Below are 21987 nucleotides of genomic sequence, written 5' to 3'. Positions count from 1 at the left end.
AGTGGAGAGACATCAACCTACATGTAAAACCAAACCGTTCAAAATCATCCTCACAAGAACTTTAAATTAATTTTACACTTTTGAATTGGCATATACTCAAATGATGCATTGGGCAGGAAAAAAAAGGAAAAAGCATATAGGATGTATGACCACGTACAGTGGGGCAAAAAAGTATTTAGTCAGCCACCGATTGTGCAAGTTCCCCCACCTAAAATGATGACAGAGGTCAGTAATTTGCACCAGAGGTACACTTCAACTGTGAGAGACAGAATGTGAAAAAAAAAAAAAAATCCATGAATCCACATGGTAGGATTTGTAAAGAAATTATTCGTAAATCAGGGTGGAAAATAAGTATTTGGTCAATAACAAAAATACAACTCAATACTTTGTAACATAACCTTTGTTGGCAATAACAGAGGTCAAACGTTTACTATAGGTCTTTACCAGGTTTGCACACACAGTAGCTGGTATTTTGGCCCATTCCTCCATGCAGATCTTCTCGAGAGCAGTGATGTTTTGGGGCTGTCGCCGAGCAACACAGACTTTCAACTCCCGCCACAGATTTTCTATGGGGTTGAGGTCTGGAGACTGGCTAGGCCACTCCAGGACTTTCAAATGCTTCTTACGGAGCCACTCCTTTGCTGCCCGGGCGGTGTGTTTTGGCTCATTGTCATGTTGGAAGACCCAGCCTCGTTTCATCTTCAAAGTTCTCACTGATGGAAGGAGGTTTTGGCTCAAAATCTCACGATACATGGCCCCATTCATTCTGTCCTTAACACGGATCAGTCGTCCTGTCCCCTTGGCAGAAAAACAGCCCCATAGCATGATGTTTCCACCCCCATGCTTCACAGTAGGCATGGTGTTCTTGGGATGCAACTCAGTATTCTTCTTCCTCCAAACACGACGAGTTGAGTTTATACCAAAAAGTTCTACTTTGGTTTCATCTGACCACATGACATTCTCCCAATCCTCTGCTGTATCATCCATGTGCTCTCTGGCAAACTTCAGACGGGCCTGGACATGCACTGGCTTCAGCAGCGGAACACGTCTGGCACTGCGGGATTTGATTCCCTGCCGTCGTAGTGTGTTACTGATGGTGACCTTTGTTACTTTGGTCCCAGCTCTCTGCAGGTCATTCACCAGGTCCCCCCGTGTGGTTCTGGGATCTTTGCTCACCGTTCTCATGATCATTTTGACCCCACGGGATGAGATCTTGCGTGGAGCCCCAGATCGTGGGAGATTATCAGTGGTCTTGTATGTCTTCCATTTTCTGATGATTGCTCCCACAGTTGATTTTTTCACACCAAGCTGCTTGCCTATTGTAGATTCACTCTTCCCAGTCTGGTGCAGGTCTACAATACTTTTCCTGGTGTCCTTCGAAAGCTCTTTGGTCTTGGCCATGGCGGAGTTTGGAGTCTGACTGTTTGAGGCTGTGGACAGGTGTCTTTTATACAGATGATGAGTTCAAACAGGTGCCATTCATACAGGTAACGAGTGGGGGACAGAAAAGCTTCTTACAGAAGACGTTACAGGTCTGTGAGAGCCAGAGATTTTCCTTGTTTGAGGTGACCAAATACTTATTTTCCACCCTGATTTACGAATAAATTCTTTACAAATCCTACCATGTGAATTCATGGATTTTTTTTTCACATTCTGTCTCTCACAGTTGAAGTGTACCTCTGGTGCAAATTACTGACCTCTGTCATCATTTTAAGTGGGGGAACTTGTACAATCGGTGGCTGACTAAATACTTTTTTGCCCCACTGTATATGGGGGTCCATCTTAACCTCAGGCACAGACAATGCAAGAATCAGCCAATATACCTGTTCAATTAAATATTGATGTTTCAACAGATTTAAGCATGTTACCTATAAATCATTTAAATTATATGTACATATGTCAAAGATATTCAGAAAACATGCTTTTGCATTTTAGGGTTTTGAATGTAATTTCTTCTACCTAGAGAGTAAATCTTAAATGTAAATGAAATTGAGATTCACAGGAAGTTTAAAATGCAAATTACCTGCTACAGTTAATTTAACACTTTTTCACCAAACACATCAGAGATAAACTTGTTGTTGCTGCACAGAGATGCACTGGGCTTGTGCTGGGGGACAATGCCCCAGTCTCTGTGTTCTACCATCCTCTCCCTGCTATGATGATGTACTGTTAGACAATTGTAAATTTGTAGACTAAACTTAAAATATATTTATATTATTTTTCTGTTTTTTTGGGGTACCACGGTGGTTAGCACTGTTGCCGCACAGCAAGAAGGTCCTGAGTTAAATTCCACCATCAGGCCGGGGTCTTTCTGTGTGGAGTTTGCATGTTCTCCCCGTGTTTGCGTGGGTTCTCTCCGGGTACTCCGGCTTCCTCCCACCATCCAAAGACATGCAGTTTGTGGGGATAGGTTAATTGGATAATCCAAATTGCCACTAGGTGTGAATGTGCGAGTGAATGTGAATGGTTGTCTGTCCCTGTGTGTTGGCCCTGCGACAGACTGGCGACCTGTCCAGGGTGTACCCCGCCTCTCACCCTATGACAGCTGGGATTGGCTCCAGCGCCCCCCGCGACCCTGAAAAGGATAAGCGGTAGCGAATGGATGTTTTTTGGGGTTTTTCTTTTTTTTTGGTTTGTAGCTTTTTAACAATCCCTGTGTGGCTAAATAATGTAATGATTTGCATGTTTACCTAACAAGTGAAGGACAAGGCACGACTCTACTGGGGTTCATGAAGGGGATCTAGCTTTCTCCATAACTCTAATATGATAACCTAATACTTTTTCTGTCAGTGTTATTCAAGACATTAATGTACATCCAGCTTGGAACATGATTTAGCTTAGGTCTTAGGTCTGTTAGGTCTTAGGTCTGTCAATAGGACAGTGGCCCTGTGCCCAAAAAAAAGGCCCACAAAGAAACGGCTTCCAAGTTTGGTGTGGAAAAACCTGACAGAGTGAAAGATGAAAACCCCTGACCTAACTCCATCCAGCATCTCTGGGGCTTATTTCTCCAGTGTTGTGGCTGAATCCCTGCAGCTGAGTTCTAAGATGTGCTGGAAGTAGAAAACAGGCTTTAAAAGCAGCAGATTCATGGCATGTAATGTTTGTTTGTTTGCCCACATACTTTTGTGATGCAATATTATAGAGCTGTTAGCAGCATTAAGCAGCTCATCAGTGATTCCTTTTTTTAATATTAATTTCATGTTTAAAAATAACTTAAAACATATTAAAACAATGAACCACTGTTAAGTTAACATGACTTCATTCCTCAGATGTAACTGCTGAACAATACTGTTTAAAGTGTGAATCCAGGTCTGCCTCGGGCAGCATAATTATGTGCTTGCTTACTGTAAATTAACTTGAATACATTTAAGAGAGTGGACTCAAGTCTCACGAGCTTTGCTCAACACTTTATTTGTTTTCCAAGTAACCATGGAAATGGTGTGCCAGGCTCTTGGAGAAAAACAGCTTATGGGCAACACTGGAGGCATTAGACCTTATTTACAGAGACAGAGATACAAATAAATACTAGAGAGGGTTTGCAGGGCACTGCTGCTGGAAATGATTTTTCTGTTCCACTCTCACTCCAGCTTCATTCTTACTGTATGTATTTTTTTTCCACAAAAGTAATCCCAGCTGGCTGGTTTCTGCACTGCACATCAATGAAACCAGTCACCGAGTATCTACTGTGAATCATTACACAATTAGATTTGCTATGACTCAATATCACAAGTATAAAAGAACAAGCAGCCCACTGTTAGGTTCTGACTTTCATGGGGAAGCACATGCTAGTGATCACTTTATCCATGCTTGTAAAACTGTAGGTAATAAAACATAAACAAATGCACAACGGATTATATTAAATTTTAATGTGCACAGCGTGATATGGTACAGTAAAAGCAAGGAAGAAAAAAAAATCATTTCTTATACAAAAATATCACCTTCAGAGCTTTAAAAAAAACATCTCGATTTGATATTATCATCCCTGTGAAAAAACAGCAGGTAGACTAAAGGTGATATAGTCAAAGCGAGCTTAGTGTCTCAGTTAAACACAACCCTCTCTCCACCCCATTCTCACCCATCCACAAATTCACCCATCCTGGGGTGGGAGGTGTCGTTTTAATGCTATTTAGCATTGTGTCCACAGTCAAGAAGCAAGGCCACATAACAAAACTGTAGACAAAAAAAACAAAAAAAAGCAAACCGAAATGGGGAGTGGGCACATTTCACCAAACATTGTCTTTATTCCAATGCATTAACCTAAGTACCACAATATGTGAACATCTCCACACGAGCTCCTCACTGCACAGCGTTAATCTCCAGTGTGCAAAATTAACTGCTTGCACTCTGCTGTATTAGGAAATGGAGGAACATGGAGACTTTCATTAGTGCTGTTCACTACCAATACTTTTCTATAGATTAGTGCACTGGAATCATTTTGGAAGTCTTGTCTTATGAATAAACACCCACACAGTACATACAGGATATCAAAACAATGGCACTGTAATCAAGCCTCCTCAAGTTCTTCATTTTCATAGTGTAGAGAAAAAAACCTCATTCACTATGGAGCTATGATGATAAAACGTGGAGCCTGAATGAAAAATAAAAAGTCTAAATTTGTCTTACAAAACAAAACTAACAAAAGAGTAAAACATCAAATCAGGTTCTGTAAGGTTCAGACATTCTCTGTCAGACTTGAGAAAATTCATTTGAGGCAGAGGCGAAGCAAAAAGCTGGTGTAGAGAGCGAGTGAGCGAAGATGCAGATAGCTTCAGTCAGGCTGTGTCACGGGCGCGGTGGACGGTGAGCTGCTGGCATGGCGGTGCAGGTACATGCAGAAACGGGGGCAGGTTCAGTGTGTCAGACTGCTGGAAAGCAGGGCAAAGAGGGGAGGGGTGGGAGGTCACTTTAGTGGGCGTGTGGGGCATAGGGAGGGGTGCTTCTGTGCTGCTGGATCTGTGTGGTTGTTCTTTTTTGCTGAGTCAGACAGAATTTGGCAGCGTTCACTCGTTCTCCCTGTTTGAACGTATGCAACCCCAGCATCCCCCCCCCTCCCGACTATCCTACTCTGCCCTACGGCTCCAAAAAACAAACACGAGCGTGAGAGGTTACAGCAGATGCTGACGTCCCCTCTTTGCACGGATCGATCCGTTTGAAAGGCTCTCTACAAAGAGTAAGAATGGAAGGAATTTACATGATGGAGCAAAATTAATAACAACATATGGAGCTTGGCTGCCTGCTTGACAAACTTAACAGTGAAAAATAAAAAAAAATACTAACGTAGACAGAAAAAGAAAAAACAGGAGAAAACAGCTGTTAGAAAAAGGTGGGGTTAGGTGCCATGTCACAGCACCCCTTTACCTCTAAACAACCACCCAGCCCCCACCCCACTCTGGAAAAGTCTCAACACATTTTCCATTTATTTTCTTCGTCTTCTTTCGGTTTTTTTGGTTGTTGTTGTTCTGACTCCCCTCCCATCTCCATTGCGCCCATTCTTCTGGCCCTCTTTTGAATCCTCCTCCTGATTTGGGATGCTACACCTCCTTGGTCATCCTGACTCGGATGCTGCTCAGGCACTTGCCCATGGCCTCGAAGAACGGGTCGCAGAAGGTGTGCACGCAGATAGAGAAGACGCGGCTGACGCAGTGGATCTCGATCAGGTAGCTCTTGACACACGGCACCACGGCCCAGATGTGCAGGAAGGACAGGATGGCAAAGAAAATTCCCCAGATCAACGCCAAGGGAATGCCCACCAGTGCCGTCAGCAGGCGGTAGCACCAGTACTTGGTGACAGTGAAGGTTGTGAAGCTGGCTTTCCACACACCGTCGAAGCTGTAGGTCCCTGCGGGTTCTGCAATCACATCTTCAAATTCAACCTAAGGAAGATGAAAGTAGACGAGTTAGAAATTGCTGGTAAAAACTTTGTATGAGAATACAAAGCTTTCGGTGAACTATCCCTGTGTGAAAAATGGAATTTTAAGACACAGAAAAACATATCAGCACTGCATTCAGCTGAAACTCAACACTCTGACTTGTTAAATACCTTCATCCCCTGCCAACAGAGTTTCACAAGAGTTCTGATATGGCGCAAATGAAACCACTATGGAAACTTTAACGCTGTCAAATCCAAGCTCATTATTTCCACACAAATCAACTTCACTCCCTGTTAATATGTCAGCTTCGCAGAGTTGGAGGGTGGGATTCTTGACAAGATTTATACCTCTCCTAGCAGGGACTGGTACGCAATCCAGCATCTGCCCCACCCAATACACTGACTGCACAAATGCTATCTCTGGTATCAGCTTCAATTTCTGAAAATCAGCCCAGGGGCTTTTTTCTCCCGTGCCTCCTACATTGGAAATGACCGGACACACAGAAAAAATAGGAAATGTTACTGGTAGATGAACTGTTGGGCTGTTGGGCTTCTGCTACATCCTCCATCTCCTGTTAGGTTTCTTTTTAATAGGAAACTCAATGCAAGTGTGCACAGGCTGATTGCTGGTGTTTAAAGAATGGAGGGAAAAGTGGCATCTCAATGCTTATTCAACCTACCTTCCTCTCCCGGTCAGCCTCTTCCTAGGCCTCTGAGCCCCAAATCAATATTTATTTTACAGTTACTTGGAGACTGTGTCATGTCAAAGTAGTTGGGCTACTGAGGGCTAATAGCTGCAATACCAATAAGTCAAGCAGATAATATCTAGTGTTACACTAACAATGAAATGGAAAAGTGAAGTGCTTCATTCCTAGGAGATGCACCATCTGGAAGATGTGACTCCTGCTTACACAAACTGTCTGACCTTGACCACTTTCAGATCTTACTAAAAAGTGATACAGATTTTCTGCAGTGTATTCATTACTCTATAGGGATATTTATTGATAATAGCAATAGTATATGTAACTGCCCTTAATCCAGAGCTGACAATATATAACCTTCTGGTAATTTTTAGATTTAAAAAAATACATATAGAACGTTAGAGAGCTATACTGGTATAAGCTAAATAAATAATGCATTTCTTTGTCTCCTGTTTAAAGTAGCATGAAATAGAAATTTAGATCTAAAAAATAGCTCTCCTGCAACTCCTTCCTTCTATTTTCTACCAGTCAACTTGAAAATATTTATCCTCAAAAATCTTTTTAATATTTTCACTTTGCTTTTAATCTTCCCTTTTCTTGCCATTATTATGTTACATGTAATGTAAATTTGCAGACTGTCAGCAATCGGTTAAGATTCGCCAATATAATAAGAATGTTCCAAGTGATTTAATATTATGTAATATTTTGTATTACAAATAATGTGATAACAGCAACCAGAGTGCAACTTTTATATAAAATCTGGAAAAAATAAACTGGATTGAAGATTCTAATTTTGCAACAGCATCCATACATCAGAAATCTGTAATATAATGCACGGCTCCAAATCACATACCAGTCACTGAAGTCCATAACAGTGAGTGTCTTAGGACTTCATGCCATGCTGTTATTCTTTATGTTGGGGTGAATGTAATATTTTTTACAGTCCTAGCAAAAGGACTCCTCACATCCAGCCTTTTTTTCTTGCCTTGAAACATCAGCTTGTAAGTCCAATTCTTTTATCCTGAAAGCAGCACAAAGCGTCTCTCACAACACCAACTGGCGAAGCTCACTACAGCCTTATAATATAAAACTGACTGCAGCCACAAAACCAGCCCGCCGTCCATTTAATTTTTCCACAGCTACAAATTTTAAAGTGGGCCAACTCGGCGCCAGTTTCCAGAACTTTGAGACTAAATGAGAGCCTTCTTCAGAGAGGCACAAACAACCACAGCAGGGTGGTGGGGAGTTCCTGACATAAAACGGTGCTCTTTGGTGTTTTTCCTGGGTTTTTTCTTCTTCTTCTTTTTTTTTAAAGTATTGTTATTCATTTGCAATTCTGAGGAAAGTTATCATTACTACCTTTGCTGTAATTCAGGAGAGGCTTCCTTTGTAAGCCACTCGAGTGTTAAGTGGGATTTTGGCAAGAATGCTGTTTGAATTCCGACTGTCCAAAAGTGATATGGGCATCCCTTATAGAAAACATCTGTTATCCAGTTATGTTAGGCAGTTTAATCTAATTATTTACATGTTTAAAGAAGGATTAGGGATTAGCAGTTCCTGAATGAAGAACATTAGTTCAATAAGCAAATAAGCAAGTCACATTAAGAAAATATCACTTTTGTGCTAAATAAAAAAGGGGACCTCCATTGAGAAGTTTGATATGAAACAATAGCGTCTCGAGACCAGTGTGTGACCAGTCAGCAAGGCAACTGTATTATTGAGTAAATAAGGTCATGTTCTATTTCTGGAGCTCTGTCTTAAGGCTGTCGACTATGCTTGAATAGACAAAGTGGGCTCCAGGAGAAGAAGGTCAGAGTGTAGTGCTCTACAGAACTATTTGCAGGGTTTTAGTGGTCAGTGTGTTTGATTTTAGGTGGCAGAACACAATGATTTACACACGACTTGTTTTGGATCAAAACACAAGCTTATACCACAATATAAAAGTGTCTTGGAATGATTATTGCTATTATTTGGCGCCACACGAGTAAAAATAAAACGGAATCTTTTGCATGTATTTATTGTCATAGCTCTACACGCTTTGTTAAATTTGCATGCCATTTGCACGGAAACAAATCTACACTGAGTTCAAAAAGGTTTTAATAGCGCCTGATGTCTCAGCCCACAGCGGAGTGCGCAGGCTAATAAAAAGCACAGACATTATCAAAGCAGGACATGTGAGCTTTACATACAACAAGATCCCATACCCAGAGGCATCTGTAATCAACTAAAAATCCCAGAATGAGGCAGATAAGTAAAAATACCACTAAGAGTGGACCAATAATGGACTTTGCAGTCCTAGTGGGAGTGTTTCATTCCTTTCAGTTTTACCATAGAGACTTCAGATCTGCTGCCAGAGCTCAAACTTTTCACAACTCCCTCTAAAAAACTTTCTCCACTGGGGGCATTTTCAGTCTTCTCGTTGCTGGGCCTAAGCTCCTCCTCTCCCATATAAAATCCCACAACTCCTCCAAATGGAAAAAAAAAATCATTGCAGGAGAAACTCCAAACGCATGGCAGTAATGGAACTTGTTTGATGTGGCCAGGTGATTGAGGCCAGCTGCAGCAGCAACAGGAGTGCACCTTTGATTATAAGAATGCAGTGTTTGTGTGTTTGCGTCTGTGTGCTATCTAAGCAGTGTGTTTGAATGCGTGCTTTACAGATTTATATGGTAGTCCGGCATTTGAGGGTTGCGTGTGGTCATGGTGGATTGCAGAGCGAGCGTCGCTGGAAGGGATTCCCTGCTTGTGTGTTTCATCGGGGCATACTGAATGCACGCTTCCACTTGGCTGAGCTGTTTCACTGACCTCAAAGCACCTCAGAGCTGCTGTATACAGCACACTGTACAAACTTATCAGTGTTTACTCTCAAAATCCAGAGGGAGGCGATGAGTACCTAAGGGCCTCTCGTTATAAAATATACCCAGAGGCTTCTCTGTTGGGATTTATTAACTCAATATGAAAGTCTTTTTTTTAAGTATAATTTATTACAAAGAAGGATTCTGATACTGTCTCTATGTCGCAAGAAGACAAGGTATTAAGTATTACTATCAGTTTACGTTGTATTATTAGTAAACATCTATTACTACCAATAGATGTTTACTACTGCTAGTTAAAAGCTGAACGGTTTCAGGCGTCTTACGTTAAACGCTGCCTATAGCATGTTCATTTTTACAGTGTATGCACATGTGTTGTCAGGTCATTTCAGCAGCAGTCTGTTGGCTTGATTAGCGAGGGGTGGGACAATCGTGAAGCTGCATTCTATTCTGAGACTGGAAGGAGAGTCTGACTCACTGTCACAATGGAAGAGAGCAGGGAGAGAGCAGCCAGAGAGTGGTGGAAGAAGTTGGGATAGAAGCAGCAAACAGGAAAACTAGAGAATGAGAGTCTTTTTCTTTCCAAACCCAGCAGCAAATATTTTGTAAAAGTGTTTTCATACAAACATGTGAAATCATTGTGTTCATGGCACATTTTATATAGACTTGTGCGTCATATGGGAAAAATGCACAAACTGGCAGTGACACACATGCCTCTCAGACAGTGATAAACTCCATAAAAACGAAGTGTTTTCAAATATTTAACGAGAAATAGAAGACAAAATGTACTTTTTGGGCAGGTTGTATGTGAAACGAGTGTCATGTAATAACAGAAAATTAAATGAGCACAACATTTTTAATGGATTCCTTGTATATGTGTATTATGGTTGTTTTAATCAAAATGCTCTGTCAGTATGTTTTCATCAGTCAATTTGGCAGGGGATGAAACTTTACCACATTTATATATTCTTTAAAGAGAAAGGTTATATTCAGTAGTTATGGTCTGATTAGTTACATCAGCAGCGACAGGCACTCATTTCTACTGAAAACCTTGTATTTGCCAACAAAAAGAAACAAATGGACTCACTCCTCTGACGCAACTATAGGCATGCGGGGAGGAAACGGAGGGGGCAGTGGCAGAATGGGAGGAAAGAAGGGAGGATAAGGAGTGGTGAGGGATCCCCTCATACTAATCGCCCACTTGGGTGTTTCCCTGTTTTAACAAGGCAGAGTTCAGGCATTTCAAAGATCTGACCCTTCCTGAACACGCAGGGAGCTGCTTGACCCCACTCTGATGTAGCCAGATGCACCAGCTGGAGAAGAGCACAGCCGGGCGCACACGGCTGCTGCTCCTCTCTCCCACACAGATGAATCAGGTGGCTTGCAGCGCACCACTCCTTTGCCGCTATAACATCTCTCCCTGTGCTTTTAACAAAAATAAGTACTGAGTATTTATCCGGCGAGACTTCTCTGTTATGGACAGAATTTTACTTTCCCATTAGACAGGCGTGTGCAGCGAGGACTGTGGGAAATGTGTGTTCCAACAACAGGAAATAGGTTATGTTTCCTCTGTTGGAGCGAAGTTGGGACGTTCACGTTTCAAGCCCACTCCACACAAGGGGACTGCATGCCATTGTATCGCTGCAGCTCAATGATCTTTAATACGTTTGCAAAGCTTCTTCCTAATAGGGGAAGACACTGAGTGGTAACACTGACACGGCGCATAGCAAAGGTGCGCAAAACTGCATGCGTGTCCGACGCGCAGATAACTTGTTTGACAGCTCATAGAAATAAAATGGACATCGTTTATTAGAGATTATTTCAGTTTGCAGCGCCTGTGATACAGGTAAACCCTGTGTAAACTCGGGAACAGGTGGTTTCGGTTGCCATGGACGAAAACATAAAGTTCAGAAGTTACCAGTCTTTGAAGTTTAACTCACCTTAACAACGTCGTCGTTTATGTGTTTGGGATCCCGGTTGACCAGGTCGATCTCTTTGGTGTGGACATCCTCCATCGTTTTCTCGTTCAGACTGTCGTTGTCCATGTCTTTGTTGTTGGGTTTATATATGTTCCCTTGTTTTCGGATAAACGGCGAATGTAGAAACTCCTGCAAAGAGCCGGGGGAGACAGAAGGAGAAGAGGGTGAAGAGGAGAAGGAATAGTGTGTAGCGCGCTGAGAGAGAGAGCGACTGGAGCTGCAAGTTACCAGGCTTCCCCACAAACAGGGATGGGTTTAAGTGAATAGAAAGTAAAGTACCACACCCCTTCATCCAGCCGCAAGGGGTCCTCACCACCCAGACACTAATCCAGTATGTTAACATGACATACAGTTGATTCAACGTGTTGTCTACCCATGGCAATGGAAACACTTTTAAGAAACGTGCAAAGGCGTTATTTTTTAAATATGAACGAATCTCCAATTAATACTCTTCCTACACGAAAAATATATATTTAGAAAGTAAAGAAAATCACGAATTCAGTTATATTTGCAATGTCATTTGTAATATGTTCACATTACGTATGCAAAAACTTCATTTAAAATGCGTAAAGACCCCTTTGGCTTCTATGAGCCTCCTCAATCCTACGAGTCAAGCACCTTATGTTATTACGCACACCACACGACTTCAGTTGGCATTAAAGGACAGGGGAGATTTGTGACTGAAATTCAGAATTTTACGGTAAAAAAATGGATTTGTTTCCCCCTTGTATAACGCATGGAAATGTACAGTTTAAACGTTTGTGCGTAAATAATCGGTTACTGTGCTGAAAGAGGACCTAACAGGTAAAATCCTCACACCCACATTCTAATGTAAACTGCATCGACCTTCGCATTCTCTTAGCCTGTGTGGGAGAAGTGCTCATGACTGGGTGCCAGAGCGCAAGATAAGGACAGAAACATAGCGCACTCATTTCCCCCTCGTGAACGCATTCTTTTCTTTTTTTTTTCTCTTTTTTTGAGGGGGGGGGGGGGGGGGGGGGATAATCAGCTTCTGTAAGAAAAGTAAATGTCAGCTACAAACAAACAACCACAAATTAAAAGAACTACAGCTGAGAGCTATACTGTACCTCTTCTGTCTCGCCGTCCTTCGGTCCTCCTGTCATGCTGTCCTCACGTTTGGAGAGATTAGCACGTTGAAACAGACAAAAAAAAGATAATATAGGAAGCAGAGAGGGAGGCGTGGATGCAAACTGGGAGGACGGGGTCTTTCTCTCAGAGTCCTGTATAGTGAAGTTATTCCTGCCCTTTTTGTTGGACGTGACTAAAATTCAGTGGACAAGCGCGTACGGGGAAACCTCCAGTGTTTCCTCGGATACCGCAGAGCGCAGCTGGGGAGTCACCAGTGAGCAGACAGGAGAGCCACCCTGGAACCTGCTCGGCTGGAGGAGAGACTGACGTGATCTCAGACTGAAAGGGTGTTTGTAGCCGGCATGGAATTTCATATTTAGGGATCACAGCAGAGTATAATAAGTTTTTTGTTCAGTGAAACGTGGGAGTTAATTGAACCTGGCAAGGTGTGGACACTTGCCATACCTTAGCCTACGGGGAAAAATCCAAGTGGTTATAATGGATAGAGGGAAGAAAGAAATATGTAGTTCAGCTATTTCAGCACATCTAAAGTCACGCCTGTCATCAGCTGCTTCATAAGATCACATTTATATTTTGGTTAGTGAACCCAGTTTTTCAAGGTGTCAGCTTCATCAGGTTTTGAAGTCGTGCTGGCCACTCTGGTCTGTTTACATTCTTGTGTCAGCTCATCGTGGAGAGACGCCAGCTGGCACCTTGCTGTTTTCAGCCAGAGGGACTGCAATAGAAACAAATTTTAGGTGCGTCTCACTGGCGTGTCAATAAAAGAAACGGATTGGCACAATGATGAAGTTGTTTTTACATTTTTCAAAGCTCTCATTTGCTTTTAGTTTTAGAGCAACATGCACAGAGATGTCAGCCCTTGCCTTCCTCAGTGTGAAAGCTTATCTCAGTTCAAGGAAGAGTAACTCCTCTTTGCTGTTTATTTTGAGGAGCACCTTATTTCTTATTAACTCTGGGCTATTCATTTACTATCTTTATCCTGTAATTATTCTGTTATTTAATTTAAACACTTTGCTATCTACTCTATCTCCAGGAACTTCATTTCAATTGTTTATTGATGATTGTAGCGCCAATAAACTATTACAAACAAAACTGGTGTGCATTTGTTTGTGATAGCAACATGAATGAACTTAAGGAGCAAGAAAGAAAATAATACAAATTAATAAAAATTAAAACCATTTTTAATTCATTGAAAGTTATCTATAAACAAGGGAGGCAAAAATGATTAAAGTAGATGAGTAATTGGGAAAAATGGATGAATATTTTCTCGTAATTAAACAATTGTATTAATAACAGTAATAGCTAATAGTATCTCCACACAGTGGAAGTAGGTAAAGTGATGAATGATTAAAACTAAAGGCTAAAAGCTATTGATGAATTATTACAAGACCTAACCATTACTGAAAAATTATTAGTTGAACATAATAGCTGAGAAAATATTGCTGTGTGGCTTTATTGCTGAGAATCATAACACGAGGAATGAACAAAGGGAGAAACCTAACTTTGAGACACAGGAGAAAGAAACACACAGTTTGGCAGAAGACAAAGGGAAAGCCAGGCAACTTACACACCAGGTAATTACGGAGATAGGAAACACCAGGAAACACAGCTGAATGGAATCTAAGGAGACAATGGGAAGCTTAACTAACACAACCTACAGGAGATGAGTGACAATCAGAATAAAGCAGGAAGCAACAAACACTGAGACCAACACATGTGAACTTCACACAGCGGCAGGAGATAACTGCAGAGACATGACTGACTGAGGAGAAAGGGAACACAAAAGATGATAACAAAAGATGACATAATCTTATGAGAAACACAGACTGGAAAGAAAGGGAAACTAAGAAGCACAAGGAAACATTATGCTGAAAGGACTGGATGCAAGAACAAAATCCAAAACAAAACAAACTCACAGAAAACTCAAAACATGCCAAAACTCAAAACGCTGGAACCATGACAAATATATACTGTAAGCTGAAAATATTTCAGAATCCCCCAGTCATGTCTGTCCCATTTGTAGCAACTGAAAATAAAATAAATTCATAATTATAATAAAGGTCAATCAAATGGACCAATATGGCAAGGCCATGATGATCCACTTGGTAAAATAAATCCGCTTGGCATCTTTCTTGGCTTTAAGACAACAATTCTGATGGCTAAAGATCCAAACGGGACACAAAAAAAAAAAAGAAAAAAAAAAAGAAAATATTACAGAAATGTTTAAAATGCATTTAGAGGTTAAATAGTATAAGCATATGTCTAAATTGTTGAAAAGGCTAAAAGTAATGCATAAATGCTCAAATCTGTATGGAAGTGAATAAATAGCTTTGACCAAACTCACCAGTGACAATTTGATTGTTTTCCTCAACATTTCAATGAGCAGGTGTATAAACTTCTTCAATAAATTCAAGTGGAATGAGTTCAAGTGGACACGTTTGAACATGGCGCCATGTAGGGATACAGGACTGTGTTGGTTCCAGTTTAATACAATTACAGTAAAGTGCAGACGTATAATGTCATACAAGACACCAAATAAAATTATTTTTAAAAACCTGAAGCACTAATGTTTCCTTAGTGCATAATGTTAAGATAAAAGAGTGCACCAATGAAGGTTTTGTAGACTTCAGTTGTTTGCATTTTGCTTCATTGTCTCTGCAAAAGAACAAGTCTTGTGTAGGCATCATTTTTCTTCTTGCTTTCATTTATTATGAAGTACTGTAATGCTTTTTCTTTTTCTTTTTTAGAAAGCTATTCTATGAATAAACACCTGGTTAGCCTCCTTGAGTTCACTGGGTGTGGCACTGAAGTGAGATCAAAATAACCAAATGAGCACCTGCTTCAAACAAAGATGTTACTTTGCTGAAGCCTGGAAGAGAAGCTTACACAATCTGCTACTAACACTGTGGAAAATATTAGCAAATTTAAGTAACATTTGTGCAAATGAGATTGCACATTGTGCACTAGCATGACTTTGTTTATGTAAGCTGAGGTGCAAAAAACATTGTGAACTGTGGCAAATTTCAGATGATGCAGTTTAAGTTGATGCTGAGAATATTAAAAACACTTAATTGCCACTCAGAACACTGAGAAGACAGAATCTCAAACAACTCATCCAGCACCAGTGCCAGAGGTAAAAAGTCATGAGGATATGGAATAGGAACTGGATTCAGTACACATTAGTGTCAATTGCTTAGAAATTACAAGCAAACTTATTATAATTTGCATTTGCGCAAAATTAAGTGGAAACAATACTAATAGACATTGTTGAGTATCAGGACGGAGTTAACTGTGATAGGAGAATAAACAGCCATAAGGGTATCAGGTTAATGCAGGATCATTTTTTAAATTATTGCTTTTTTAAACATATATGAAATGAAATTTTTTACATTGCATGATATGCATAGGGCAGCAACAGCAGTGTGGTGCTTAGCACCATTACCTCAGAGCAAGAAGGTCCTGGGTTCAAATCCAACAGCCAGGTGGGGCTTTTCTGTGTGCAGTATGCATGTTCAACTCCATATGTCCCTGTGGATTTTCTTCTGGGTGCTCTAGCTTCCTTCCAGAGTCCAGACAAATGCAATAAGTGGTTGTAGTTGTGGATATGAGCATCAGTGCTTATCTGTCTTTACACTGCTTATGTTCTGGGTTGATTTAATCCACAAAGAACAAGAGTTGGAGGTCAAAAGGTCAAAGCGAAGAAACTCTTTGGCTTGTTTCTGGCACTGGTTGCTGGAACACGCCAGAAAAAAATTTCACTGCATTCAGACGTTCCTTTAATTTCCTTGTAATTATACAATAATACAGCGTTGTGTTTCAGGCTGGGCTGTGATTGGCTAGCTGAAGCTATTTATCAGACAAAAAGAGAAATGCCAGACACAACAGCTCAACTTGCACCTCAAAATATTTTATAATTTGAAAACTCAGCTTTAGATGGACAGAGTTCAAGAGAGAACTGTGTTTGAGTCTCTTCATTTGGTCAAAGGGGAACATCATGAATGTCTGGATAAGAGACTACTCTTCATAAAACAAACAAACAAAAAACTTCTGTGTAGCATTATGAGTGTTAATGCCACGCAGGCGTGCAAATCTAACAGCTAAAGCCTCAGGTCATGTTCCATCAATGCACAGCTCATCTTTGTATAGGAAAGTGTGTTATGAAATCTCAGCAAAGTGATTTATGAGACTATTTTGGCACTCACCTGCACATCAAAACCACACTCATCTACTGTGACAGAAAGAAGAAACCACACACAGAAGAATTACCTTAAGGAAAAAAAAGATCTTTATTTTTGTCATGAAGGACATATTTATTGTTAAAATAAGAGTTTCATTCCAAAATGTGTCAATGTTGTGTAAAACAGTAACTACAAAAATTAAAATCAAACTCATAAAAGTAGCATCATTACTGTTAAAAGTAAAGTAGTTTAAGTAGTTTTACTTTAGTGACAAGTGAATACCTTACAGTATTATAACCTTTTTGTCTTTAATGAATATATAGCCTGCGCTAGACTAAAAAGCCCAGATAAAATGTTGTGGTTTCATGCTGCTGCTGCACACAACTGTCTTCCACCTTCAGTTGTACAACTCTACTTTAATGGTCATCCGAGAGCTGACCACAAAGCCCAACAAAATGCATTGAAACAAAGCATTGCATCATACAGCGTTCAGCTTTTTGATTTAAATGTTCAGCAGGTTAGCCAGCAGTGCAACCACCAGTACATGCCAATGTAGCTTTTATTTCAACTGATTCATCTTCCTTGAAAAATCTGAATTGTGATCTACTATAAACTTAATTGCACTGAACACGTTTAACTTTTGTTGTGTGTCCCTTTCGGATGAACCCATTTTACTATCTCCAACAAGAGACTACAACGTTAGCGACTAGCTTCTAATGAAACTATAGCATCTACTTAAAAATTCTGATATTTGTTACAAGACTACAAAGGACTGCAGAAACTCAAATATGTGGAAATGTTGGTCAGTGTCACCTGGATGTAGCATCTGTTTATAACATGAGCCACAACAGTGAGATAATACAGTATGTGAGAGGTATACAGGCGTTTTAGCTTGCTGTCAAGTTTTTCAGACTTCAAACAGTAAAAGCAACTAACCAAGCAACAACATATACATTCTCATCCCGAGGCACCAAACAGGAGGTATAGCTGGAAATGTATACCCATCACTCACTGCTTGGTAGTGTAAGATTATAAACTAAAGCTCTGAAGATCAGTCCAAATGGCAGCAAATAACCTAGCGTTTCCTTAGTTGGAATCCTAATCAGGTATTTTTATGAGAGCTGATGCAAAACCTTAAAGGCTATTTTGAATTTTCAGTGTGATAATCCATCCATCCATCCACTGCAGGGTGGAAAGGTTCTGGAGTCTATCCCAGCTGTCATAGAGTGGGAGGCAGAGTACATCCTATAAATCACCAGTCCACCCCAGAGCTAGCACAGAGACATACAGTCATCCAGGCTTATTCAAACCTACAACCAATCTAGAACCACTAAGCAACTCATCATGCATGTCTTTGGGCTGTGGGAGGATGCCGGGCACCTGGAGAGAACCCACGCAGGCACAAAGAGATCATGCAAACTGCATACAGAAAGGCCACAGCTGGCCAGCAAATTCATATCCCTTGCAGCGATGCAACAGTGCTACCCACTGTGCTTCCCTGTATGTTGTTACAAAAGTAGTCACAGATTTCTAAAGAAGAGGAAATGTAACAACCATCTCATTACTGGAATGAACATATGTTGTTCAGTTCTGTCAGTGGCTTTGACAGAAATAATTTCTTTTGACGGTCTGGGAATGAGAAGGGATGTGCGAACTATACCAAAGTTTGGTTTTAGACCGTGAGTGTCTAAGGTGGGTTTGCACTTGACAGAAGTGCACAGTGAAAACAGTACAAAAGCAAACAGACATATAAGCATGTACCTGACACGCAGACCTGACTGCTGCACTGATGCTCTCAATAACACATTTTAAACTTTGGACTGTGCAGATCATTGCAAGTAGGAGCTGTGCAAGCTTATATTTCAAATTAAACATTTATCAAAACCACTCCAAAATGGTAAAAATCATGTCATTTTTTAAATGAATTCCAGCTGTAGAAGTATTCCAAATCCCAGCTCACTAAGCTGCTGTGCTGCAGTAAACAGAGCTTATCCAAAATGCATGTACCACAGTCTCACTCAGCTCAACCAAGGCTTCAGTCGAATGAAATACGGAACTCCTTCATCACACTGTAGTAAAGTCTTTTGATGTCAGTGTCTGTCAATCAAGAACTAGTTGTCCCATAAATAATAAATTAGAAAGGCCCTTCTAAAATGATCTACAATCCTGTTTATATAACATAATTAAATAACTGTATGCTCCATACATAAGCAAATGCCCATTATTATTGCTGATACAGTAAAATAAGGCTGCAAATGTGCAACAAGCTGCTTCATAGCGCTTAATATTCCAATAAACTGCTCTTGAGCAAACTATTCGGTTCATTACATTAAACTTCCAGCTGAATGCTTAATAATATACACAATATATATAGATAAAAAATCAAAAATATTACATCTCTTAGCAAGTCAGCAATATGTTAGGTTGAACAGCAACAATTTTTACAACTCTGCCACCCACAAAGGAATGGAATGACAAACATCTTTTGGTCACAATCAGCAAAACAACTCCATTTTGGGTGGTGCACACAAGCTGTGTGCAAATATATGAGGGTTTCATTAGATGACTGCATGTGCAGATTTGCTTATTTGCAAGTCATGTTATTTGCATTGTGTCTTTGCTTGATACACTGAAAAGGGTTAGTGAAATATGTTCATAGCATATCTTAAATTTCTAATTTTCTAATGTTTTAACCTTGTTTCGCTCAGACTGAACACAGGTGTGCTTTTGCTGTTTCAAACCATTCATTTGATGTGTTCTGAGAAAAAGCAGATCAGATTATATGTTTGACAAACTTAGCCCTCATGGCCACATTTTTCAAAAAAAAAAAAAAAATCTACAGAATATTACTTTGCAATAACATCCACCAGGATATCATATTTCACTTAGAGTTGATGTATCCGACTTGCTTCAGTCACTCTTTCGTCACTGACTCCAGTCCCCCCGGCACATTTCTTTCTCCCCAGGGACAGAAGTTTCAGTTTTCTGTAGCCTTGACTTGAATGGAGGACAAGATTTTCCCCATACTGTGGAAAAGCGGTGTTACGAGAATGTCCGTCAGACTCCTCCACACAATGTGGATAGACGGTAAGAGCATCATGAAGCTCTGGATCATAGGCATCACCACCCTGGAGGAAGAAGGTCAGAGGGTCACTTTTCTAGGCATGGAGGTTTCATCACAGATTTCTGTTTTAAACTAATTTGTGTTGCCAGAACAGTTGCTCTTGTTATTGTCTCAGCTGTTAAAAAAGTTTATAGGTCCTGTCTAGGAAAAAGATGAAAGATGGTCATCATACTGCATTTTGAAGTTTGTTTCAGTGTATTGTGAAGCTATTTCCTCCCTTGGACTAACACCCCCTGTGTATGGTCTCCTGATACACTGCCCTGTTCTGGTGATGCCTACCTGTGCCTGACTTTCTCTTAAGCTTATAAGCCCCAAGAGAGCTCAGTTAGGTGAAAGGTCATGTACAAATTACTCTACAGTGCTCCGTGCACATCTAAAGAATGTCCCACTCTGCTCTGAAAACAGGCTCCAAATGCTGCTAGAGCACCCTCTAACTGACATGGGACATAGGACATTTTTTCCATCACTACTAGGGGAACTCAATGTTCCTCACAACTTTCCATAAGGTGTTCATTACTCCACATAAAATGTTGTTTCATCAAATAGACTCTTTGGGTTTTGGTTGAAGCTCATGAGCGCTAAAAACCTAGCAGCACCTGGGTGCTGCAGACATATAGAGCTGACATAAGCATGACATAATTTTCCAAATATAAGAACAAATTGCTGACATAATGTTTCAATGCCACACTGGATATGATGTTGACTGTAAAAATAACCTGTGTCAATGTTTGCCTAAAGAACAGAACAAATATAGTGGAAAGCCGCAGGAGTTCATAATGTTGATGCGATGATCTAAACAAGGTAAACAGAATAAGGTAATAATTAACGTAACGCTCTTGGAAATGTTGATATTTTGCATACTAGTTAATCTTTATGAATTAAGATGTCTTCTCTACAAATATTCTACTAATCTACTGTAAGTTCACTGCTTCTCAACATTAACTTGTTACAGTGGGATCATTTGTGTGTTCACATATTGTTGTCTGAAAATACTGTTTAGCACAACATCGGGACCTTGCTGCCTGAGAACAACTCCTTACCAGATGTGAACACAGCTGAGCACTCCAAACACTATCCCCAGGATGAAAGCCACGGGCACAGCAAGCAGAGTAGTCAACAGGCGGTAAAAACCGAATTTGACCAGCTCAAAGGTGGCGTGGCTTCCAATCCACACTCTGTCAAAACTGTGTGTGGAAATGGGCTCCGCGATGACATCTTCAAAGCCCACCTGTTAGGTCACAAAAGTCATAGGGCAAGCAATAAAAACATAATAAGTAAACAGAGGCAGGAAAGTGTTTGAATGTGATGGATTAATGCGCAGGCAGCGACTTCCAGGTATTCATACTGCAGATTAACAATCTTGCTGGACTACAAAAACCATCCAATAATAGTGCAATAGGCTATACAAATAATTCATCTGGACAGCCTTCACCTTTTGTAGTTTCAATTTCAAAGTATCACCCAACACATCGCACAGACTTTACCTTCAGATGTGGGTTGATATCGTTTGGATCTCTGTCGGGTGACGCTGTATACACTTTCCCCTTGTTCGATAGAATGGGCTCTATCGATCTGTTGAACTCATCTTCGTCCATAATTATCCTGGTATCCAATTTCTCCTTCTCTAAACCCATTTTGTCGAGTCAGGCCGGGAGACGGTGCAGGGAGAGCGGCTGGTGACGGTGCGCTGTGAGCTGTGCGCCGGACTCAGTGGCACCCCGCCCCGTACGGAAGTCAGCGCAGCGTGGAGCAGAGGAGACACAACAAGCCCAAAGTCACTTCCCTGGAGCATTTCAACATTTTAGCAATGAGAGACGCCACTGTGCACTTTACTGGACTTGTATCATGAGCCATTGAGTCCCAACAGTCCTCAGGGTTAATTACTGGCTAAACAAACTAGCCTTTTATAGACATGTGATTGAGTGCGATTATTACACAGCCTGCAAGGCTTTTCTTCTCACAGCCCCAAAACTCATATTTATATATATAAAAGGTTTGTTATTTGTGAAGTTTTTCCAAAACAAACAGCGATGCTTTGGGAAATGCATCCACCTACATTCCATGTCTGCTTTGCTCCAGGCCTTTTATTTTGGAAAGGTACACCGAGATGTTTATTGCCACAATAATTTGTAATGTACAAAGCCTGGTTATTATTGTTGAGCACAATGTTCCACCTGTTGAGCTGATTTACCACATATTTTCTCTTTTGGTTT

At 40.7% G+C, this 21987-nt stretch overlaps 2 protein-coding genes across 2 annotated transcripts; both read right to left on the bottom strand.

Annotated features, from left to right (window-relative positions):
- Positions 1-3849: 3849 nt before the first annotated feature.
- On the bottom strand, positions 3850-12778 carry cav1 (caveolin 1). Its single transcript, XM_004556316.5, has 3 exons — positions 12451-12778; positions 11324-11491; positions 3850-5873 (listed from the first exon to the last, which is right to left on the bottom strand). Exons 1-3 carry the CDS (start codon positions 12484-12486, stop codon positions 5532-5534), a joined length of 546 nt encoding a protein of 181 aa, XP_004556373.1. The 5' UTR covers positions 12487-12778; the 3' UTR covers positions 3850-5531.
- A 3956-nt stretch (positions 12779-16734) lies between these two features.
- cav2 (caveolin 2) lies at positions 16735-21616 on the bottom strand. Its single transcript, XM_004556317.5, has 3 exons — positions 21259-21616; positions 20815-21002; positions 16735-19778 (listed from the first exon to the last, which is right to left on the bottom strand). Exons 1-3 carry the CDS (start codon positions 21406-21408, stop codon positions 19628-19630), a joined length of 489 nt encoding a protein of 162 aa, XP_004556374.1. The 5' UTR covers positions 21409-21616; the 3' UTR covers positions 16735-19627.
- Positions 21617-21987: the final 371 nt, after the last annotated feature.

This window comes from Maylandia zebra, linkage group LG7 (assembly GCF_041146795.1).
Source record: "Maylandia zebra isolate NMK-2024a linkage group LG7, Mzebra_GT3a, whole genome shotgun sequence".
NCBI lineage: Eukaryota > Metazoa > Chordata > Actinopteri > Cichliformes > Cichlidae > Maylandia > Maylandia zebra.
This window is presented reverse-complemented; position numbering and strand designations above follow the sequence as displayed.